The 18108-nt window shown below is 39.8% G+C and overlaps 1 protein-coding gene across 6 annotated transcripts in view; it reads right to left on the reverse strand.

The window, feature by feature from the left end:
• LOC118824256 (cAMP-specific 3',5'-cyclic phosphodiesterase 4D-like) overlaps nt 1-18108 on the reverse strand; it is a 268709-nt gene that overhangs the window by 61233 nt on the left and 189368 nt on the right. Inside the window, exon 1 of one of the 6 annotated variants that reach the window (XM_036594263.1) lies at nt 535-781. The exons of the other annotated variants lie outside the window; for them this stretch is intronic. Within the exon in view, the coding sequence (XP_036450156.1) occupies nt 535-629 (95 nt within the window). The 5' untranslated portion in view covers nt 630-781. Of the gene's footprint in view, nt 1-534; nt 782-18108 lie in introns of those variants that run through there. 6 annotated transcript variants of the gene reach the window in all.

An 18108-nucleotide genomic window follows, 5' to 3' on the forward strand; every position in this document is an offset into this window, starting at 1 on the left:
AGTGCTTCGATACTAATGCAACACATTCGCTTTCCACAAACAGACAACTGTTAAAAGAACCTTAAATGACTCGGTCAAAGGGGTCTGTGTCCATGCAGCTGATCAGTGCCCTTACATCACCTGTCTACTTGCTAATACAATGCGGTGACATAAGGGTGTCCTGACTGAGAGTAGCTACAAATAGCCACATTGCTCTTATAATAGCTGTGTGGAAAAGTAAAAAAAAAAGGATAAGGGAGAGAGAAAGAAACAGAGAGTACATTTTCTTTACTACTGAGCCCACCTCATCCAGCCACTGAGAGCTTAGAGAGGTGAACTGAGTGTCCAATCTGGGGGCATTACTTCCATGTACTCCGAATTTTACCAAATTCCACTCAGATGCTGAGCAAATTACACTAAGACGTTAACGGCTAATGCACCCAACAAACTGACTTGAGAAAGCCACAAGCTGCCTTTCTCGCTCAATGTAAGGTAGAGCAAGTCAAGCACAAGCACATGAACCGATAGCAGCGTGCTGCAAGGAGTGTACACTACCTGTAGGATCGGAGCAGGCGCTTTCTCTTCATGCCTTTGGATACAACGTGGCTCGGGGCAATAAAGTTGCCTGTGGAGTCCCTTTGCCAATCCATGGCCACTGGGGCTGTTTATTTCCTGTGACAGAAGCCGAGTTTGAGCCTCGTACTGTACCGGCTGCTTCCTGGACTGTGCTGTGCTTTGCCCTCCCCACCCCCTTTTGCATAGAGCAACGGCCCACTCCACTCCCTCTGGCCTCCATTTACCCACGCTGCTTTTCTCCCCTTAATCTTATTAGGCCTTGGGGACACGGAGTTTAGCCTTGGGCTTCTCTCAGCTCAGGGCCTCCCTATCCCTCCCCTCCACTGCCACTGAGTCAGTCTCTCTATCCTTCCTTGCACTCGCACATGCAGAGAGATGAACAAAACCACTTTCATTCCTGCTAACCACAGCTAATGTTCCCCAAAAGCCTTTGACCGGTGATGGGCAATTTAGCACTTTTTGCTATTCTGCTTTTTAAATGAATGACACGTGAATGCATAACCACAAACTTATTCAATTAGTAATCTTAAAAGAATGTTTCGATTGGTTTGAATGTGCAAAAAAAAAAAAATTCCCACTTACCCTAAATGTAATCAATCAGGCAAAAGATTATGGGTGCTCATATTTTGCTTCTTTACTTTATTTTAGTACTGGAGCTACGATGCCTTGACTACAAGACATTCGTCACCCAAATCTTTATCGCACATACATTCCCAAAACATCTCTCCACCGGCTCAAGCCAACCAGGTCTTCAATAAGGTCATGCAGACTTGTTGATGTGGCTTAGGACACAATAAGACTCACCGTGAGCTAAAACAATTAACAAAACTTTACTGCGTCGCTGAATTCAGCAGCAGACAGCAGATCCGCCAAATTCTGACTCCTCCTCAGGCGCATGTTGTGCAAGAATATGGATACAGATGAGGTTCAGGATTTCTGTTGTTTCTATTCACAGAGAACTTTTTGTCTTGAATTTTCAAGACAAAATATATGTTAATAAACAGAAACACCAGAAATTATTACTGCAATCGAGTGTTTCTATGCCTGCATGATGTCCGTAACAGGGAGCATGAGGTTCTCAGATACATTGGAAAGCTTTGTTCACTTCTATCATACTGGCATCATACTGTGTCCTAAACCACAGTGACAAGTCTGTGTGACCTTTATGAACACCTAGATGTGGTTTGAGCAGGTTAAAAGAAGCTTTGAGGAGGTATTTATTAAAAAGATTTGAGACTGACTTCCAGTGTTTGTTGTTTGCATTGTTGCCTTAGTACTAAACTAAAGAAGCAAAATTTGCACATCAGCATGTCTTATTTGGAGTATTTGTAAAATTATTTGGAGTATTTGTAAAATAGAACTATAACTATATTCCTGGATATTTGTGTATTCAAACAACTATGTCCATCCTTAGACTGGCTTTACACGATGAAAACGGTGAACTGAGATTCATATTGCAATCCAAAGGATGAAAATGATTAAAGAAGAGGAGGTACCTCTGCGAACTTACAGTGCTTTTGGGACAGGATGAGCAAGACATCAAACACAACCAGAACACAACCGGAACCAGAACTTTAACAATAATTTTCAAATGCTTCAGACACACAGAACAGACTTAAAACGAAAATATATGAAAAGAACAAAACATCGATAGATAAATAGATAGGTGTAGTAAGAGAATAGCAGGAAAAATATACAAAGAGGGTAAAAACTCTGCAAATATGCAAATGTAGATAAAATGTCCCTGCTGCCTTTATGTGTGCAATGATATTATGATGTATTTAAAAATAAAAGCTACTAATGTGGCCAACAAGTGTAATACTCCAATGTGTTGTGTGCAATTTTTTTTTTTAATTGCTTTGTGTAACTGTCAAACTGTCAAGTTGCATGAAACTAGTTGCATTAAAGTTTTACCATGTAAAGCCTTAGACTCGACACAGGCAGCCTCATAGAGATTCAAACTGAGGTCACCTTAAGTAAAGTTCAGCCTCTACAGGGAGGCATGTAAGCGGGCAGAGCATTAGATCTGAAGTCAGGAGACTCAAAGGGCTCTGTGAGGTGAGAAAGCACCCTGAGGGTTATATCTTCTTTCCCACATGCCTCTTAGCACGACAAATGCCAGGCTGCTGCTTGCGTCTGATCTGACTGCATGCATTTCCTCTGTGGCTAAATGGTCCGTGTTCTAAGCCTGGTGTTTTTCCTAAGACGTTAAGTTGCGCTGCGGGAGGGGGGCAGCTAGCGTAATACCTTGTGATGGGGCTTGCATAGATCACTAAGTGAACCGGTTGTGACCAGAGACCCATGAGAGCTTGGTTAAGCCCTCTGGTCTCTCCTCTTGTGCAGGGAGCTAAACCCTCCAGCTCAAGGCCTTTCACCTACATTCACCACCACTAACTGCCCTGATAAACCATGACCGGAGCGTCAAGACTATGATGACGTATGACCACCCAGAGCCACAAAATATAAATGCACATTAATGACCAAAGACGCAAAACCAAACTAGACACATGGCTACGTGAGCTTTAACATGTAAGGAAGTGAGTTTCCGCCTAAATGTTGGCTATTCAGCATATGTTTGTGTCGTTCTCAGGCAGCCTCTGATAAAAGAAGCTGATACAGCAAACCTGCCAATCTTAAGCTGCTTTGCAGTGAACACAACGGAGCATTGAGATTACGCATGGCATTTGCAAGGTTTTTTGCAAACGTTTGCTGCCAGGCCTTCCCAGTTTATTCTGACCTCTCAGACCACATGGATAGTTGTAATAAAACATCTAAGTATACATCTTTGTATAACCACAATCACACAGTAAAAAGATGTTTAAAAAACAATTAAGTATTCAGACTTTCCATATTTACAATGATTATGTTATGGTATATTTAAATCCATGGCATTAACTGAGACAGTAATAAGCTAAATATATATAATCATCATTTACGGGGTTTATTTTCTGCTGGTGTCTGTCCTAAACCATAACCTCTGAATTTTAACTTGTGAAAATAATCCTTTTTAAATTTTCTTTTACAGTGAAGTTGAAAAGTTTAGACTTATCATGAGTTTCATTTTTAAATAAAAATCTATATTTTAAAAGTGTTGCGCAAATCCCATGTTTTCACGTCACTACCGAAACAGAGTTTTAGTCTGTAGACGGGGCCTTATTTTACTACATCCTTGTCCCACATGGTCACATGTTAAGCAGTTAGATCCCATTGTTTAGAAGTAAATGTGTCCAAAAATCTGAAGGTCAGTGTCTAACATCAAGAATTTTCACTATTGAAACACATATGGTGCGCTGAGATGGTGTGCTAATGGAGCAGGAAAGTGGCACAGCAAAGCAGGAAAGCGCCTCTCGCTTGCTTGCGAATACTGCCCACAATACTATTGTCAAGTGTTCAGGCAAGGAGGCACAATCATACAATAGTATACTGCACACAATCTCATAAGCCTACTACCCTAAAATGTATATATATATATATATTTTTTTTTACCTATTCTTGGTGGTGAAGTACATAAAGGATATTGTAAGACAAAACAGACACCAAAGAAAAACCTAAATATTGGAAAAAAAAAACTAAGAATGAGTTTATATCTCAACTACTCAATTACACAGAAAGTTTAACTAATCACTGGCGTCTTTCATGGTGTTCTTTCAGAAATCTGTTGCTGTCTATCTATCAAGACAGCATGGCAGTTTAATACCGTTTTTATTTATATTTATTTCAAGAATCATCTTTACACATGATTTGTTCTCAAGTGAGTAAGAAAAGCATGTGTTTATAATGTCTTTATTTAATACGTTAACTAAATGAGCCCCTTTTATCTGATGATTCCATTATTTTCTCTAGCCTTACATGGTTCTTTCCTTTGCTTTACATCCATTAAAGCCAATGTGATTAGCTGATGAGGTAAAACAATTCCATTCCTGCATTCAGTGCACTGAGTCTGAGCTACTGGACTAAGACCATATGTCTAGATGCAGCCCTGATGTCTTGCTCTACAGCAAAACACAGTATTTAGGTTAGAATTTACAACAATGCGCAAAAGTCAAACACCACCCTTCACTGATTTAATTCCAGTCGAACTGCTAGTTACGTACAAATGACTCATTTTTCAGGCAATATTTCTGAAGAGATTAGATACAAGATAATCAGCTTGCACAAGGAAGAGGAAAGTCAAGGGAAATTAAGTGAAAAAACAAGAGTTTCCAAAAAACGGGAGTGAAAAAAGTATTAAAAGATACAGAAAAAAATGGAAGAAAATAAAGCTGCACTCTTGTTTCAGATCTAAAAAATCCTGGTGTTTCTGTCCATCCTTCCACTGTGAGAAGACAACTCCTGAAAGGATGTGTAGATGTAAAGAAGCTCTTACTGAGAAGAGGGAAATTTGCAAAGAAGCTGCTGGTCTTCTCAGAACATTGGGCCTCATTTACTAACCGTTCTTAAAAAGAAATTTCTTTTCCCACTTTTGCAGTTTTCATGAAAATTCTGACATTCTTATGTGGGATTTGTTCTTAGGTAAGAACAGAATCTACACACACTCAAGAGCACAAAGGTGTGAACAATTCTGTGGTTGAAGAACACATCATGAATCTGACGTGGACTTTTTCTAAGGACCTTTCTCAAGAATACATTCAAGAAAAATTTTAGGAACATATTGGTGAATGAGGCCCACTGAACTGTCCACCTCAGAGTCCAGAAGTTAACATCACTAAACATGTTTGCGATTATTTGCATTGTGGGAAGCAGAAAGTGCAACCAACTTCTAAGACTGAACTTTGGAGGTGTTGAAAAACATCCCTGCAGACTTCTCTGAAAAACTAAAAGGAGTCTCCTAAAAAGAATGGAAGCTGTAATAAAGGCTAAAGGTGGACACATTAAATACTGAAATATCTGACATTATACTTAGATGTTGAGGTTTCTGTGTAATTTTTTTTTTTCTATGTTTTTCAGTTTTTTTTTCTTACACTGAAAACCAAATAGCTTGTACTTGATGGCTGTAAAGTAAATAAATGAAGGGTGGTCCGTACTGTACATAACCTGCAAACCCAAACACAGCTTTGTTATGTGGTACTTACAGGTCTGTACGTACAGTTCCTCCAGCAGAGAACCAGATAAAAACAAACATAACCAACAATGTCCAAATCTTACCATCTCCTCCTGACTTTGATGTCGATGGGTTTATGGGTGGCAAATGGCGAGCCGCTGGTGGAGATGTATCGGCTTCTGGACACCATCTCCATAGAGAGAAGCTCAGTACTAGCTGGCAGACTCATCTTCAACTTCACGTCACCAGCTTCACCCGCTATTTAAGTACCAGCCACAGGGTCACTGACGCCAGGGCAACGTGACACCTTGCATCCTCGCTCACACAAATACTGGGCATGAATAGTCAGCACCAGGTCCAGATGATATACCAGTCTTTACATGCTAATGAGCAGTGAAAGCTGTTGCAAAGTGTCAAAGTAAACCAGACCAGTTCTTTCAGTTCCACACCTGGTGACTCTTGCGGAGCTAGTTCTGTCAGATACTATATGCTAGCTTAGCTTCTTCAGTGGACAGATCTAGGTCAAAAATATTATAAGCACATACTATATACTATCATTATTTGCTCAAAAAAATTAGGTGCCTTACAGACCAAATGTACTGCTTAGATTCATGAAAGCATATTTGGTGCTAGCAATGCAATGCTAATGAAAACAGGGATCCAACAGGAGCCATGGCAGATGTTTGTGGGAATCGTGAAACTGCTTCTCCTGACTATTCATCGTGCAACAAAACTGAAAAAAAAGATGACTAATTCACATGACCAACTGGGTAACAAGATAGCTTTTCGCTAATCCCATCTGGCTTAGAGGCATTCATGAGGTAAAAAGGGCGATTGATTTGGATGGGGACTGTTTAGAAGCTCACAGCCAGTCGAACAGGTGTAAGGTTGGTATACTATACTGGAAAGTGTTAGAGATTGAAATATTTGTCTAAACCTGGCAGGACCGACTGCTAACGACGGGTTTCGTCAGATTTGGGCATCATATCTTAAATATGCGTTGAGTTCAAATTTCACGTTTGGGTACTCACAGCCCACTTCAGACTTTTAACAGATTTTACCTGCATTTCCCTGCTTTATTTTTTCTCCTTACTTTATTATTAACTACATTCAAAAAATGATTGAAACTCAGCACCGGGGTTCATGAGGCAAACACTCACAAGAAAACATAACAAACACTGAAATGACTCGCCAGAGGACATTGTAGTGCAGCCAAAAGGACATTTAATTTGTTTGGCTAAAAATATTTTATATGATCAATATGTTCTATGTAGCATGTTCTGTGTGCAGAAATAGACTTTCAGGATTAAACAGGTGAAGGTTACTCTCGCTATATCAGCACAGCACAGTGTGAAAACAGCACAGGATGGAAAGCTTATTACGACTAAAAATCGTGTGAGATACTCTTAAACAGCATTATTTGACAATTAGATTTGTTAAAGTAGAATTAAAGCTGAATTTTGGAGTATTGATTATTTTAGAATAGCATACTATTTTGGTTGTTTTTATATTTTATTTATCCACGCTCTAATTAAGGCTATGTTTACAGAATGTTGTAATACTCTGGTAAGTTTCTGACTCAAAATATAATGATGTGTTTCAGGTCGACTCAGGTTCTCAGGCTGTATTCGGGTTTGGACAAACATTTCAGGCTTGATTTAGGCTCTAGAAAATGCTGTGAAAAGTCAGAATGTTTTTTTGTATGAATCTCAGTTTCTACCATTATGCAATCTTAACAAACTGCTGATAGTGCTTTAAAACCAGGCATCTGCTGATACGGCACATTCGAGTCTACCAAGTGTCAAATCAGCGAAAGGTGAAGAGCAGTTCAATTTGAAGAAAGCTCATGCCTATGAAAATGTCAACAGTGAACTCTGTGTGTAGCAGCATAGCCACATTTGCATGCATATAACACAAGAACGTAGTTTCCCAGCTAGTCTGAGCTGAGCGGTCTAAATGGTGTTTTAAAAAATGCATTTTTCATCAGCTCTGCAGAGTTCCAAAAGCAGCAGATGACATCCAGCTACAGGTGCGGCCTTGTTGCTGTGTGCTTCATGCAAACTACTGGTCACAAAGCTGTTGCTGTTTGCCAGCGGAGGAAAACAGTGTCATGATAGGTCCACCCTGCTGGCCATGGTAACCAATCAGAGAAGCGCAAGGGTGAGGAAGGGAATGTTACCTATTAGTGCACATTTAAAAGGACAGTATACAATGCACAGAGCTGTAAACCCTCAACAATGCTGCTGTGCCTGATACGCACATACCTGCAATACACACATTGCCAGGCAACAATGTTGGTGTCACTGTGCTGTTCAGAATGGACCCCCACCAAAATAATTTCTGGTCAGTGGTGGCCCCATTCCATTAATGGATGGAATAGAGGGTGGCTGATACACTATGCTGCAACAAATGTAGAGTACACTGGGGGAATAAGCCCCCCAAGGGTAAGCTGCCAATGATCAGATGACCGGGTCTTGTGCCAAATCTAATCAATGGCAAATAGATTAAAATTAAAGTATAATGTTCTCAATCGCTAAAATGATCCCAATTATGCTTGTAAAAATAGCTGTCATAGGAAAAGCACAACTCACTGCTCTCATCATTCTTAGTGCTGTCCCCTCTGCTTCCACAAGAGGACAGCATGATCTCATTTGTTCTCATGACTGTTTCCGAGCATGAGCAAAGCATTTCATTTGACACAGCCCAAGATGAAACGCACAATTTTATTTGCATTACTGTGAAAAATGATTTGCTAGGTGTGAAATGTGATCTGCTACGGTTGTCAAACCTTTTCAAAACTGCCAGCTTGACTGTTTTTATGCTGATGCAACATAGATTAATTAAGTAGCATGTTATGTATGTTTTTGTTGTTTTAGAAGGAATGAGGAGAAAAATGGCAAACTAGAAAAAAAATAATAAAGCTGTTCCAGGGCAAAGTCACTGACAAAAGCCACATTAACTTGTAATCTCATGAACTCTGCATTAAGACGTCAAACTTTTTGACATTGTGGTCACTTGACGAGCATCTGAAAAGCTCGCAAGTGCTAAAATTAGACGGTGACATTTTTACGACTGCAAACTTTCCCCTGCACGAAACGTGGACGACAAGACATTCTGAGGAGAGGGAACAATTAAAAGTGGGGTATTTTTAGGAGACTCAAACTTTAAAGCCCTCAGGCAGGGAGACCGGCCTTTCCCAGGACACTGCTCACTGACCTTCTGCCATGCAGAACGCAAACGATGGCCTAACGGAAAAAAATGGCAAGACAGACCACGTCGTTCACTGCACCACTGTAACATCCTCCACCCGTCCAGATGACACTGAGGAATATTAAAAGATGGATGGAGATTGAGGAAGTGGGAGACAAAAGGAATCTGTCTGTGTTGCCCTCACTATTGATTACTCTAATTTGATGTCTACAGTGAGGGCTACAGGCCAGCGGTGCAATCGCCTCTCCTGCTGCCTTTTATTTAGCCCGTTGACATGCCACACCACCTGTGCCCCATCACGTTGCCATGGAGCTTGCATTCTTCTGCCCGCCCTCCTGTGAGGAAAAAAAAACAGCTTGTCCCAGACTTCAGAACAGAAAATAGGTTTCCATGGCGGTTGATGTAAAGGTGGAAAAAAACGCGCCCAGGTTTGGTTACCCGCTAATGGCAAAGCAAAACTGTAGAGCACAGAGAGAGCTCTCCATTATGGAGTTATCAGAAATTTAGTGTGGAACAATGCATTCACATGTGAAAGATCCCAAGGAAAACTACTTCACCCCTCAGTTCATCCTGTCCATATATGAAAATCAAGCTGCATCAACAGCCCGTTTTGAATCCACTGTTTCTGTGATGTCATGAAAAACCAAATGTTCATATATCCCCCTATTCCAACAGAGTCTGGCTGCAGACATGCACTCTCAGCCAGATGCACTCTCAGCCCCAGTGACATCATGTGCACGTGCACTCTCAGCCACAATAGCAGAAACAGCCCAACGGCACGTTAACTTTTGGCTGCTGCTGCTCTGCGATATCATCACTTAATCCATTTTTTGTCCAAAACACAGCTAGAGAGTTACAATTAATGTACCTATCTGTTGAATAAAATCATAGAACCCATTAAAAGTGTTTGTTTGTCCCTGGTGGTTTTCAGTAGTTGCTAGTGGTATTCTGTATTTTCCTGATGAGTTGATATCACAGTGTAAAGGATTCTGGTCGTTTAATCAGGTGTTTTGGGACTGATTCCAGATAAATTTGATTGTTTCCTAATGGTCTCTAATGGCAACCATCAAGCCAATTCCCATTAGGAAGCAAAACTATCAGGTTTTATTCCTAACGGCCCTGCAAACACAGCTACGTTGTGACAACGTACTGTTTTGGTGCCCACAGCGTTGTCTGCTTGGTGCTCTCTACATTGTCACAACATTGAAATGTCATTCCTCAGAAAGTTAAGACAGCATTGTCTGACAACTTTCTAGGAGGTTGTGACAACGCTGACGAGACAGCAAAAGTAATCAGTACCACATTGACTGTATGTTGTCACAACCTCCTAGAATCCTTAATAAGTCCTATTTTACTCAATATTACAGTTTTTGATAACCGATTCTAATCGTCTCAGCATGGCTTTCATGAGTTTCAGTAGCCTTTTTGTTTTTTCTGCGAATGAACCCAACATTCATATTTATCGTTTAATTACTTTACTATCAGTATGGCAACGTTGATATACATTCAGTGTAACTCTTGTTGCCCAACAGTACATGGTTCGCTGTTTTTCCTCATAAAACCGACAAAAACACTGTCATGGCAGAGCGTGCACTGGCGTCATCAATAGGCTGGCGGCGCATGTAGGCTGAGAGTGCAGGTCTGCAGCCAGACCCTTCTCACCTAATCAGCCCACAGCAGTTTAGCCCCGCCAACTCACACGGAGCTTATAAGCAGTGTTTCAGCTTGGCCTTTTGAATGAGGCATGATACAGAGCAGCCAATCAGAAAAGAGCTCATATACATGCATCAGTCTTAAAGGCACAGCAAAAATAGTCTGTTTTGTTTAAATGGATAATAAGCGGTTGGAACATGGTTATGTAAAAATCATTAGGACTATTAGGACTGGTACATAAACCACCCAAACTCTGTAATGTGTCAATTTCTTGCACAAGAACAAATTTTCTAGTAATATCCCAGGACAAAAAATTGTCCTCAGCCTTGAACAGATTATTTACAGGATTATTTACAGGATTACCACCTCATTCAATTGGCCGAACGGCCCAATTTGATCAGTCTATTCTGATTGAGGTCTTTACATGGACGTGTTCTGTTCCCATTGAGCTGAATTACAAGTCCAGAGTAATTATCATTAGGGGAGAGCAGGACACAATCAAACACAAATATCCACATTTTGTTTCCAGCACCTATCACTTGTGGCAAAGGTGGCATGAGTGTACATTACAACCTACCCCATAGCAGGGCTATGGGAATTTGTAACAGTTGCTAAAAAGACTGACGCAAACAATTAATTTCATACAGTTCAATTTGTTGAGACAATGTTTCCAACCTAAATAAATATATGAAATATATACATGAAAATAAGTATGATTAGGCTGTTTTATGTATTATTGTAAAAAAAAAAAATTTACCACAAAGTAGAACAGCAAACATCATTAAGCCAAATCAACATTTTATTTACATCTATAGCAAATTATTCATGAATATGTGCATAAATCTCCAAAAATATGAACTGAATTTACATAAAGGGTTAAATGGACTTCTCTCATTGTTTACATGAGGAGACTTAGTTGTAATGCTTCACTGAAACTAACTCCACCTGTGGAGCTCTCACTGTGAGCTGCTTATGTGCTACGTTCCAGCCATCAAGAAGGTGATTAAAATAATCAAGTGTAATTCTGTAACCTGTAACTAAAAACGCCTATGTTTCACTTTCATGGTTCAAAAACAGTCTTCACTGATAACCTCAAGTAATATCTGTCTGATGGCTGTCAAAATTTGTAGATGAAAATGCTGTAAGAAATATAACCAATGTTACACTTTACCGCATGTAAGGTTGCAGTCCACTCTCCCCCACATCCAAGAAATCAATATACAGTTAGTTATAGTAATCTATGAAAAAATGTAAAGACTGGTTTTCTACACAAAAATAGCACTAAACGCACAATAACATTTTATCAAAGTCAAATCATAACATGGCTTGATATCTTCTCTTCTGCTAAATGTGGTACTGATTGAATGCTTAGAATCTGCACTTTCCACAGCATTTCTCTGCTTGCTTCAATGAGCTCAGAGCGAGAAATCATTTATATAATTACATTATGTGCTTTATTGATCCTACAAGAAAAAGCTGTCATTTTGCTGCCTAACTATGCCCAGCCTGCAGCACCAGCAGTGCCAGCAGCGCAGCACCATCTGGGGCCGCTTGGGGGTTCAGTGCCTTGTTCAAGAGCACAAGCAGGTATAAAATCTTAAAAAATAATGGTTCTTCAGGGGTTCTTTAGTAAAGGCAATGATTTTATTTAGAACCATGAGCTCTATATAGATCCATTTCATGCTTAAATGGTTCTTTGCATGGTAAAATAGTTATTCAGACTGATGGAGAATGTGTTGTATTTGGTTCTATATCGAACCATTTCCAAAAAAGTTCTATACAGAGCCATATATAATACATTCTCTATCAATCTGAAGAACCATTTCAGTATGCACAGAACCATTTAAGCATTAAATAATTCTAAACAGAACAACTGCCTTTACTAAAGAACCATATTTTTTTAAGAGTGTAGGCCTGAGATTTGTACTGGCAACCTGTGCTGGCTCACTTCTCCTACAACTAGTTAAATACACTTTAAGTACACTTTAAGTATTGGGACACACCTCTTAATCATCAAATTCAGGTGTTTTATTCAGCATCACTGCCACGGGTGTATAAAATCAAGCACCTAGCCATGAAGTATGCCTTTACAAACATTTGCGAAAGAACAGGTCGTTCTAAAGAGTTCACTGAATTCAAGCATGATACTGTAATAGGATGTCATTGTTGCAACAAGTCAGTTCGCGGCATTTCTTCCCTCCTAGATATTCCACAAACAACTATGAGTGGTATAACAGAACAGTGTAAGCATTTAGGACCCACAGCAACTCAGCTACAAAGTTTTCATGGCCTAGCAGCAGCATGCAAGCCTTACATCACCAAGCACAATGCCAAGTGTCAGATGGAGTGGTGTAAAGCACGACCACCACTGGACTCTGGAGCAGTGGAAACATTCTGTGGAATGATCAATCACATTTCTCTATCAGGCAGTCTGATGTACAAGCCTGGGTTTAGCAAATACCAGGAGAACTTAACCTGCGTGACTGTGCTAGCGGTAAAGTTTGGTGGATGAGGGATAATGCTATAGGGTTGTTTTTCAGGGGTTGGCCTAGGCCTCTTAGTTCCAGTGAAGGGAAATCTTAATGCTTCAGCATACCAAGACATTTTGGACAATTCTGTGCTTCCAACTTTGTGGGAACAGTTTGGGGAAGAACCTTTTCTGTTCCACCATGACTGTGACCCAGTGCACAAAGCAAGGTCCATAAAGGCATGGCTGGGTGAGTTTGGTGTGGAAGAACTTGACTGGCGCACACAGAACCCTGACTTCAACCCCATCAAACACCTTCGGGATGAAATAGAACCGAAATTGTGAACCAGGCCCTCTCGTCCAACATCAGTGCCTGACCTCACAAATGCTCTTCTGGATGAAAGGGCAAAAATTCCCACAGACACTCTCCAAAATCTTGTTCCTAGAAGCTATTATAGCTGCAAATTGGGAACCAACCCCATATTAATGCCTATGGATTTAGAATGAGATGTCACAAAAGCTCCTGTAAGTGTAATGTGTAGGTGTCCCAATACTTTTGTCCATATAGTGTAATTCAGTCAGCTGCCATAAAAAACACTGCAATGTATGGTACAATGGTGTGAGGAAGTAAGTTCATGCCCCAAAATGTGTTCATTTCTGTTTTCAGTATCTGCCCCCTCTACCAGAGAAAAGGTTATTTCCAGTAGAAAACTGCTTTAGTGTAGCTGGGGGGCTTACTTGTGTATACTGCCCCCTCTAAGTCCTGCAGTAGCATTTGATTCAGACTTACCACTGTGCTTTGCTTTGGTCAGTGCAGAACAAACCTCTACATTTCGTGTGATCTTTGGATTTGCTCAAATGTTCAGAACCACTGTCCTACAGGCAAGATCTATTTTAGGTTCAGTTTTTTCACAGATGATCTCACGTTTTGTGGTACATATAATTAGCATTATATAGTTTTTAATGTCTTGCTCAATCCAGAGCCCATTCATTTGCCTTTCTTGCCACCACATCAGCCATATTATTATTTCCCTCCGAAAGAAGCTGCTTTATAATTGAAGTTGGCCTATTAAGGTCACTTATTAATATAACACATCTGCAAATTTCCTATTTGGTCTTGACCTAAGAAACTGCAACACCATCTTTTCCAGAATATTAAATATAACCTTTGTTCACACTAAACAGGCAAACTGCCACATCCCTGGTATGCGTTTGTCATTTTTCTGTAAAGCCAGAGTGATTACAGAGTACACACTAAAATGGGGCGCCCTGTAGCTTAATCTATCATGGAACAAAATAATGAAATTAATTAAACATCTGTTTATTCATAGACGTTTACAAGTTGTAGAAATTGGCCCATTAGATGCAATGTAGCCAAACAGTAGAAAAAGTTCACTCCTGCACTATGACAGTAGGCAGAATAGAGTAGTTTGGTCTAAAGAAATGTGAACATCTGGGAACTGTGTTTGATGAATCCCCTGACATGCAGAACAAACAATAAGCAAAGGGTTTAGTATTAGCAAAGAGTTTACCTTGATTAGCTAAGGATTTACCATTAGCAAAGGGTTTACCTTGATTAGATAAATGTTTATTATTAGCAGAAGGTTTACTTTAATTAGCAAAGGGCTTACCTTGATTAGCAAATGGTTTGCTATCAGCAAAGGCGTTACCTCAATTAGTGAAATGTTCACTATTAGCAAAGTGTTGCAAAATGTTCACTATTAGCAAAGGCTTTATGTCAATTAGCAAAGGGTTTACTATTAGCAAAGGGTTTACCTTGAGTAGCAAAGAGTTTACTATTAACAAAGGATTTACTATTAGCAAAGTGCTGAAAAATTTACTATCAAAGTAAACTGCAAAGTGTTGCAAAATATTCACTATTAGCAAAGGGTTTATGTCAATTAGCAAAGGGTTTACTAGTAAAAAAGGGTTTATCAAGGTAAGATCCCTCACAATCAGTACCAAATGAGTAGGTAAGATGTGCGAAGACCCACAGAAGTCAATACATATCAAGTCAAGCGATATCAAGGTTAAGAGATATCACCACCTATAACAAATACATCATCTTATATTATTTCTCAAGGACAGAAAACAGATCCTAAACTTTCAATTGATACCAGATCTGGGTTATTTTCACTAACGTGACCAATACTGGAACCCAACTTGAAAAAAAGTAAAATGACTAAACTGAAAAATGACTTTTTTTTTTAGATATACAAACAATGATGCCTGGTTGTAGGATGAGGGTGGTCTGGCGGGCTGTACAGTCCCTGGTTTACTATTAGCAAAGATATAACTCTGATGAGCAAAGCGTTCACCATTAGAAAAGCAGCTGTATAGCTAAGTGGTTAAGTCACTTGTCCTGTACGCAGGAGTGTGGGATTTGACACCCTATTCAGACAAGCTCTAATGTTAGACATGGCTTCTAATGCTACAACAATTTTAATAATCCCACCTGTTCTTTAATTGCAGTCCTCAGCGATGCATTTATCAAGGTAAGTCATATTGTGATGATAAAAGTATGATTAACAGTGAAGCCCTACATCACATGAAATTTCCCATCTGCTTAGCACCAAAGAAATGTGAACAAAGCAGACGGGGGACGAACAGCAATTCAAGAAACACAGACGTGCAATTCAAGACACTTCAGTGAGACCTAAATCAAGGAAGACCTATACTGTGTTTTTATTATTTTAGAGTCTGGATGTGCCAAAAGATCAGCACACAAGCTTAGCTCTTTCTGAAAAACCAAGAGGCTAATATCTGTTGACCCAAGAGGCTTGGGAGGCAGCGATGGAATGTTTTGTCAGGATCATGTTTAATGCTGGAATGCTTATTGTCTTCTCGGTTCCCTCTTTCAAGCTTGCTGTACTGCAGTCTAAACAACCTAATAAGGAAGACCCCTACTCCAATTATGCAGTCTTTTCTGATTTCACGCAGTCGGCAGCTAAAACAACCAACCGCATGGTTAGGCAGGTACACTTACTGTCTCAAAATAAGCTCTGCTTCCTGAGACACGTTAACAAAAGCATTACACCACTGGTGTCACCATCACATGATATGTGCTTTTAACTTAATAAGCTTACTAACCTTTAACGTTTTCCATCTGTCATAACTGTGAGGTGTTCAGACTACAATAAGGCAATCCAATTACATTACTAAAAATCCTATTTAGGCTGATTAAGAAGCGATGCACCAAAATTCCTTTCTAAACGGTTCTAGACAGGGAACAGTGAGTACTGCAGATAATCTTTACCATAACTCAGAAATCAACCTCCATTAAACACTATTGGGTGAAGAGAAACAGGTGAGCAAGGTAAGGCCCTCAGGGTCAAGACCAATGAGAAGGTGAGGGGTGCATTGACCCACAGAAGTCAGAGATATCACCAGCAATAACAAACACGTAATTTATTATTCATTGTCAACCATATCTCATTGAAACAAGGACAGAAAACCTGCTAGAGCAGATTTTAAACTTTCAACTAATGCCATACTTTAGGTTATTTTCACTAACATAACCAATACTGGTTAGGGTTAATCACCGCTGTTGTAGGGTACGCTCCAAAGGAGTTGTATACTCCCAGGCACAGAGTTGTATATTTGCTGAAACAAATGTGAAAAATCATAACCGTATGAATTCCCAGGGAATTTGCTAATGCTCTTCAGAAGGCACATGATTCTGTCACTGAAAGAGAAAAAGAACAAGTCACTTGAATAAACAAGAGGGAGAGGGAATTAGTGTGCAATCCGGTCCCTCATTATGTCTTCCGTAGTCCTCCAGTCTGAGATGCTTAATTTGTCACTAAAGGCTGTCACTTTGTCTCGCCACTTACCTAAACACTGCTCATTACAATAGCAGTGAGCGGAAAAGATGCCGCCATCCATCCCACAGATGTGCTGGAGGTGGGCTCGCTGTGCCCTCTAATGGGAGGGATATATTCCCCTCCAGCTGCAGGTTTAATTAGTGACTGCCATGTGAGCTGATCATCTGGAAGCACCTTGATGGGCGGTATAAGCTGTGCCAGCCTGAGCCTCAAGGCCTCTGTGTCACTCTGTCTTGCTGTAATGATCACCACCGCAGGAGACTGCAGTCACACTCACCCACTCTGCTGCTACATCTTCCATCATGCCCTCTGACTGAGCGCTCACAAAGCTCAAAGCTTCTTGTGTTGCTTTGCTGTTTGAAGGCTACTGTTTATCATCAAGTGCCAGGGAACACAGAAAAATAGTAAAAATGTGTGTATTATTATTATTATTATTATTTATTAGATAGTGTTTCCACAGAATATCCTGTGTTCTGTTAGGGTCTTTAGGCTTCTGAATGGCTGGTTCATGATTCCTCTGACAGTATCCATCCATCTTGTTGCTAGTTCCTCTTTCTCTTTTACCTTCAACTGTTCCAAGCATAACGGTCTTTTCCAATGAACGCGTTCTTCTCAGAATACGTCCAAAATAAGAGCTTCAGTTTGGTTATTTGGGCTTTGAGTGAAAGGTGAGGCTTGATTTGTTTGAGGATCCATTCATTTGTTTTCTTTGCCATCCAGAGTGTTCTCAAAAGTCTTCACCAACACCAAAATTTAAAGGCATCTATATTTTTCTTGGCCCGCTTATTGTCCAGCTTTACATTCATAAAAAACCATAACCTGGAGAATTCTGATCGATCTTGGCCTGTAGAGACAAATCATTGCATTTTAAGATCTTTTGAAGCTCCTTTATCCTTGTTCTGCCAAAAGACAATCTGTGTCATATTTCTTGACTACTGAATATTTTGTTGTTAACAATATTTAAGCAGGCAAAAGCTGTTCGCCATTTCCACATCTTCTCCATCAATAGTAAATTCAGCAGTCTTTCCTGTCATTATAGCCTTAGTGTAAAATGTTTGTAAGATGCTAAAATCTGGTGTTATACCATCCAACACCCCATAAAATTTGAAGAAAATCTGGCATACGGTCAAATCTGATCATATGTGCACATGAAAATTGCACTGATAGTTTTGTTATCCATCAGTTTCATCTTCGCTGTATATGTACAAGCAAACTCATGACTGGTAGGTAAGCATGTAAATTTTAGTGTAATATTTTAACAGCATATAAAATGCCTGATCTGCAGTTAAATAATCAAAATTATTGTCAATAGCTTTAATAATATCAGCAATAAGAGAAAATACAGAAAATAACAATAA

This window comes from Colossoma macropomum, unplaced genomic scaffold (assembly GCF_904425465.1).
Source record: "Colossoma macropomum unplaced genomic scaffold, Colossoma_macropomum, whole genome shotgun sequence".
Lineage (NCBI taxonomy): Eukaryota > Metazoa > Chordata > Actinopteri > Characiformes > Serrasalmidae > Colossoma > Colossoma macropomum.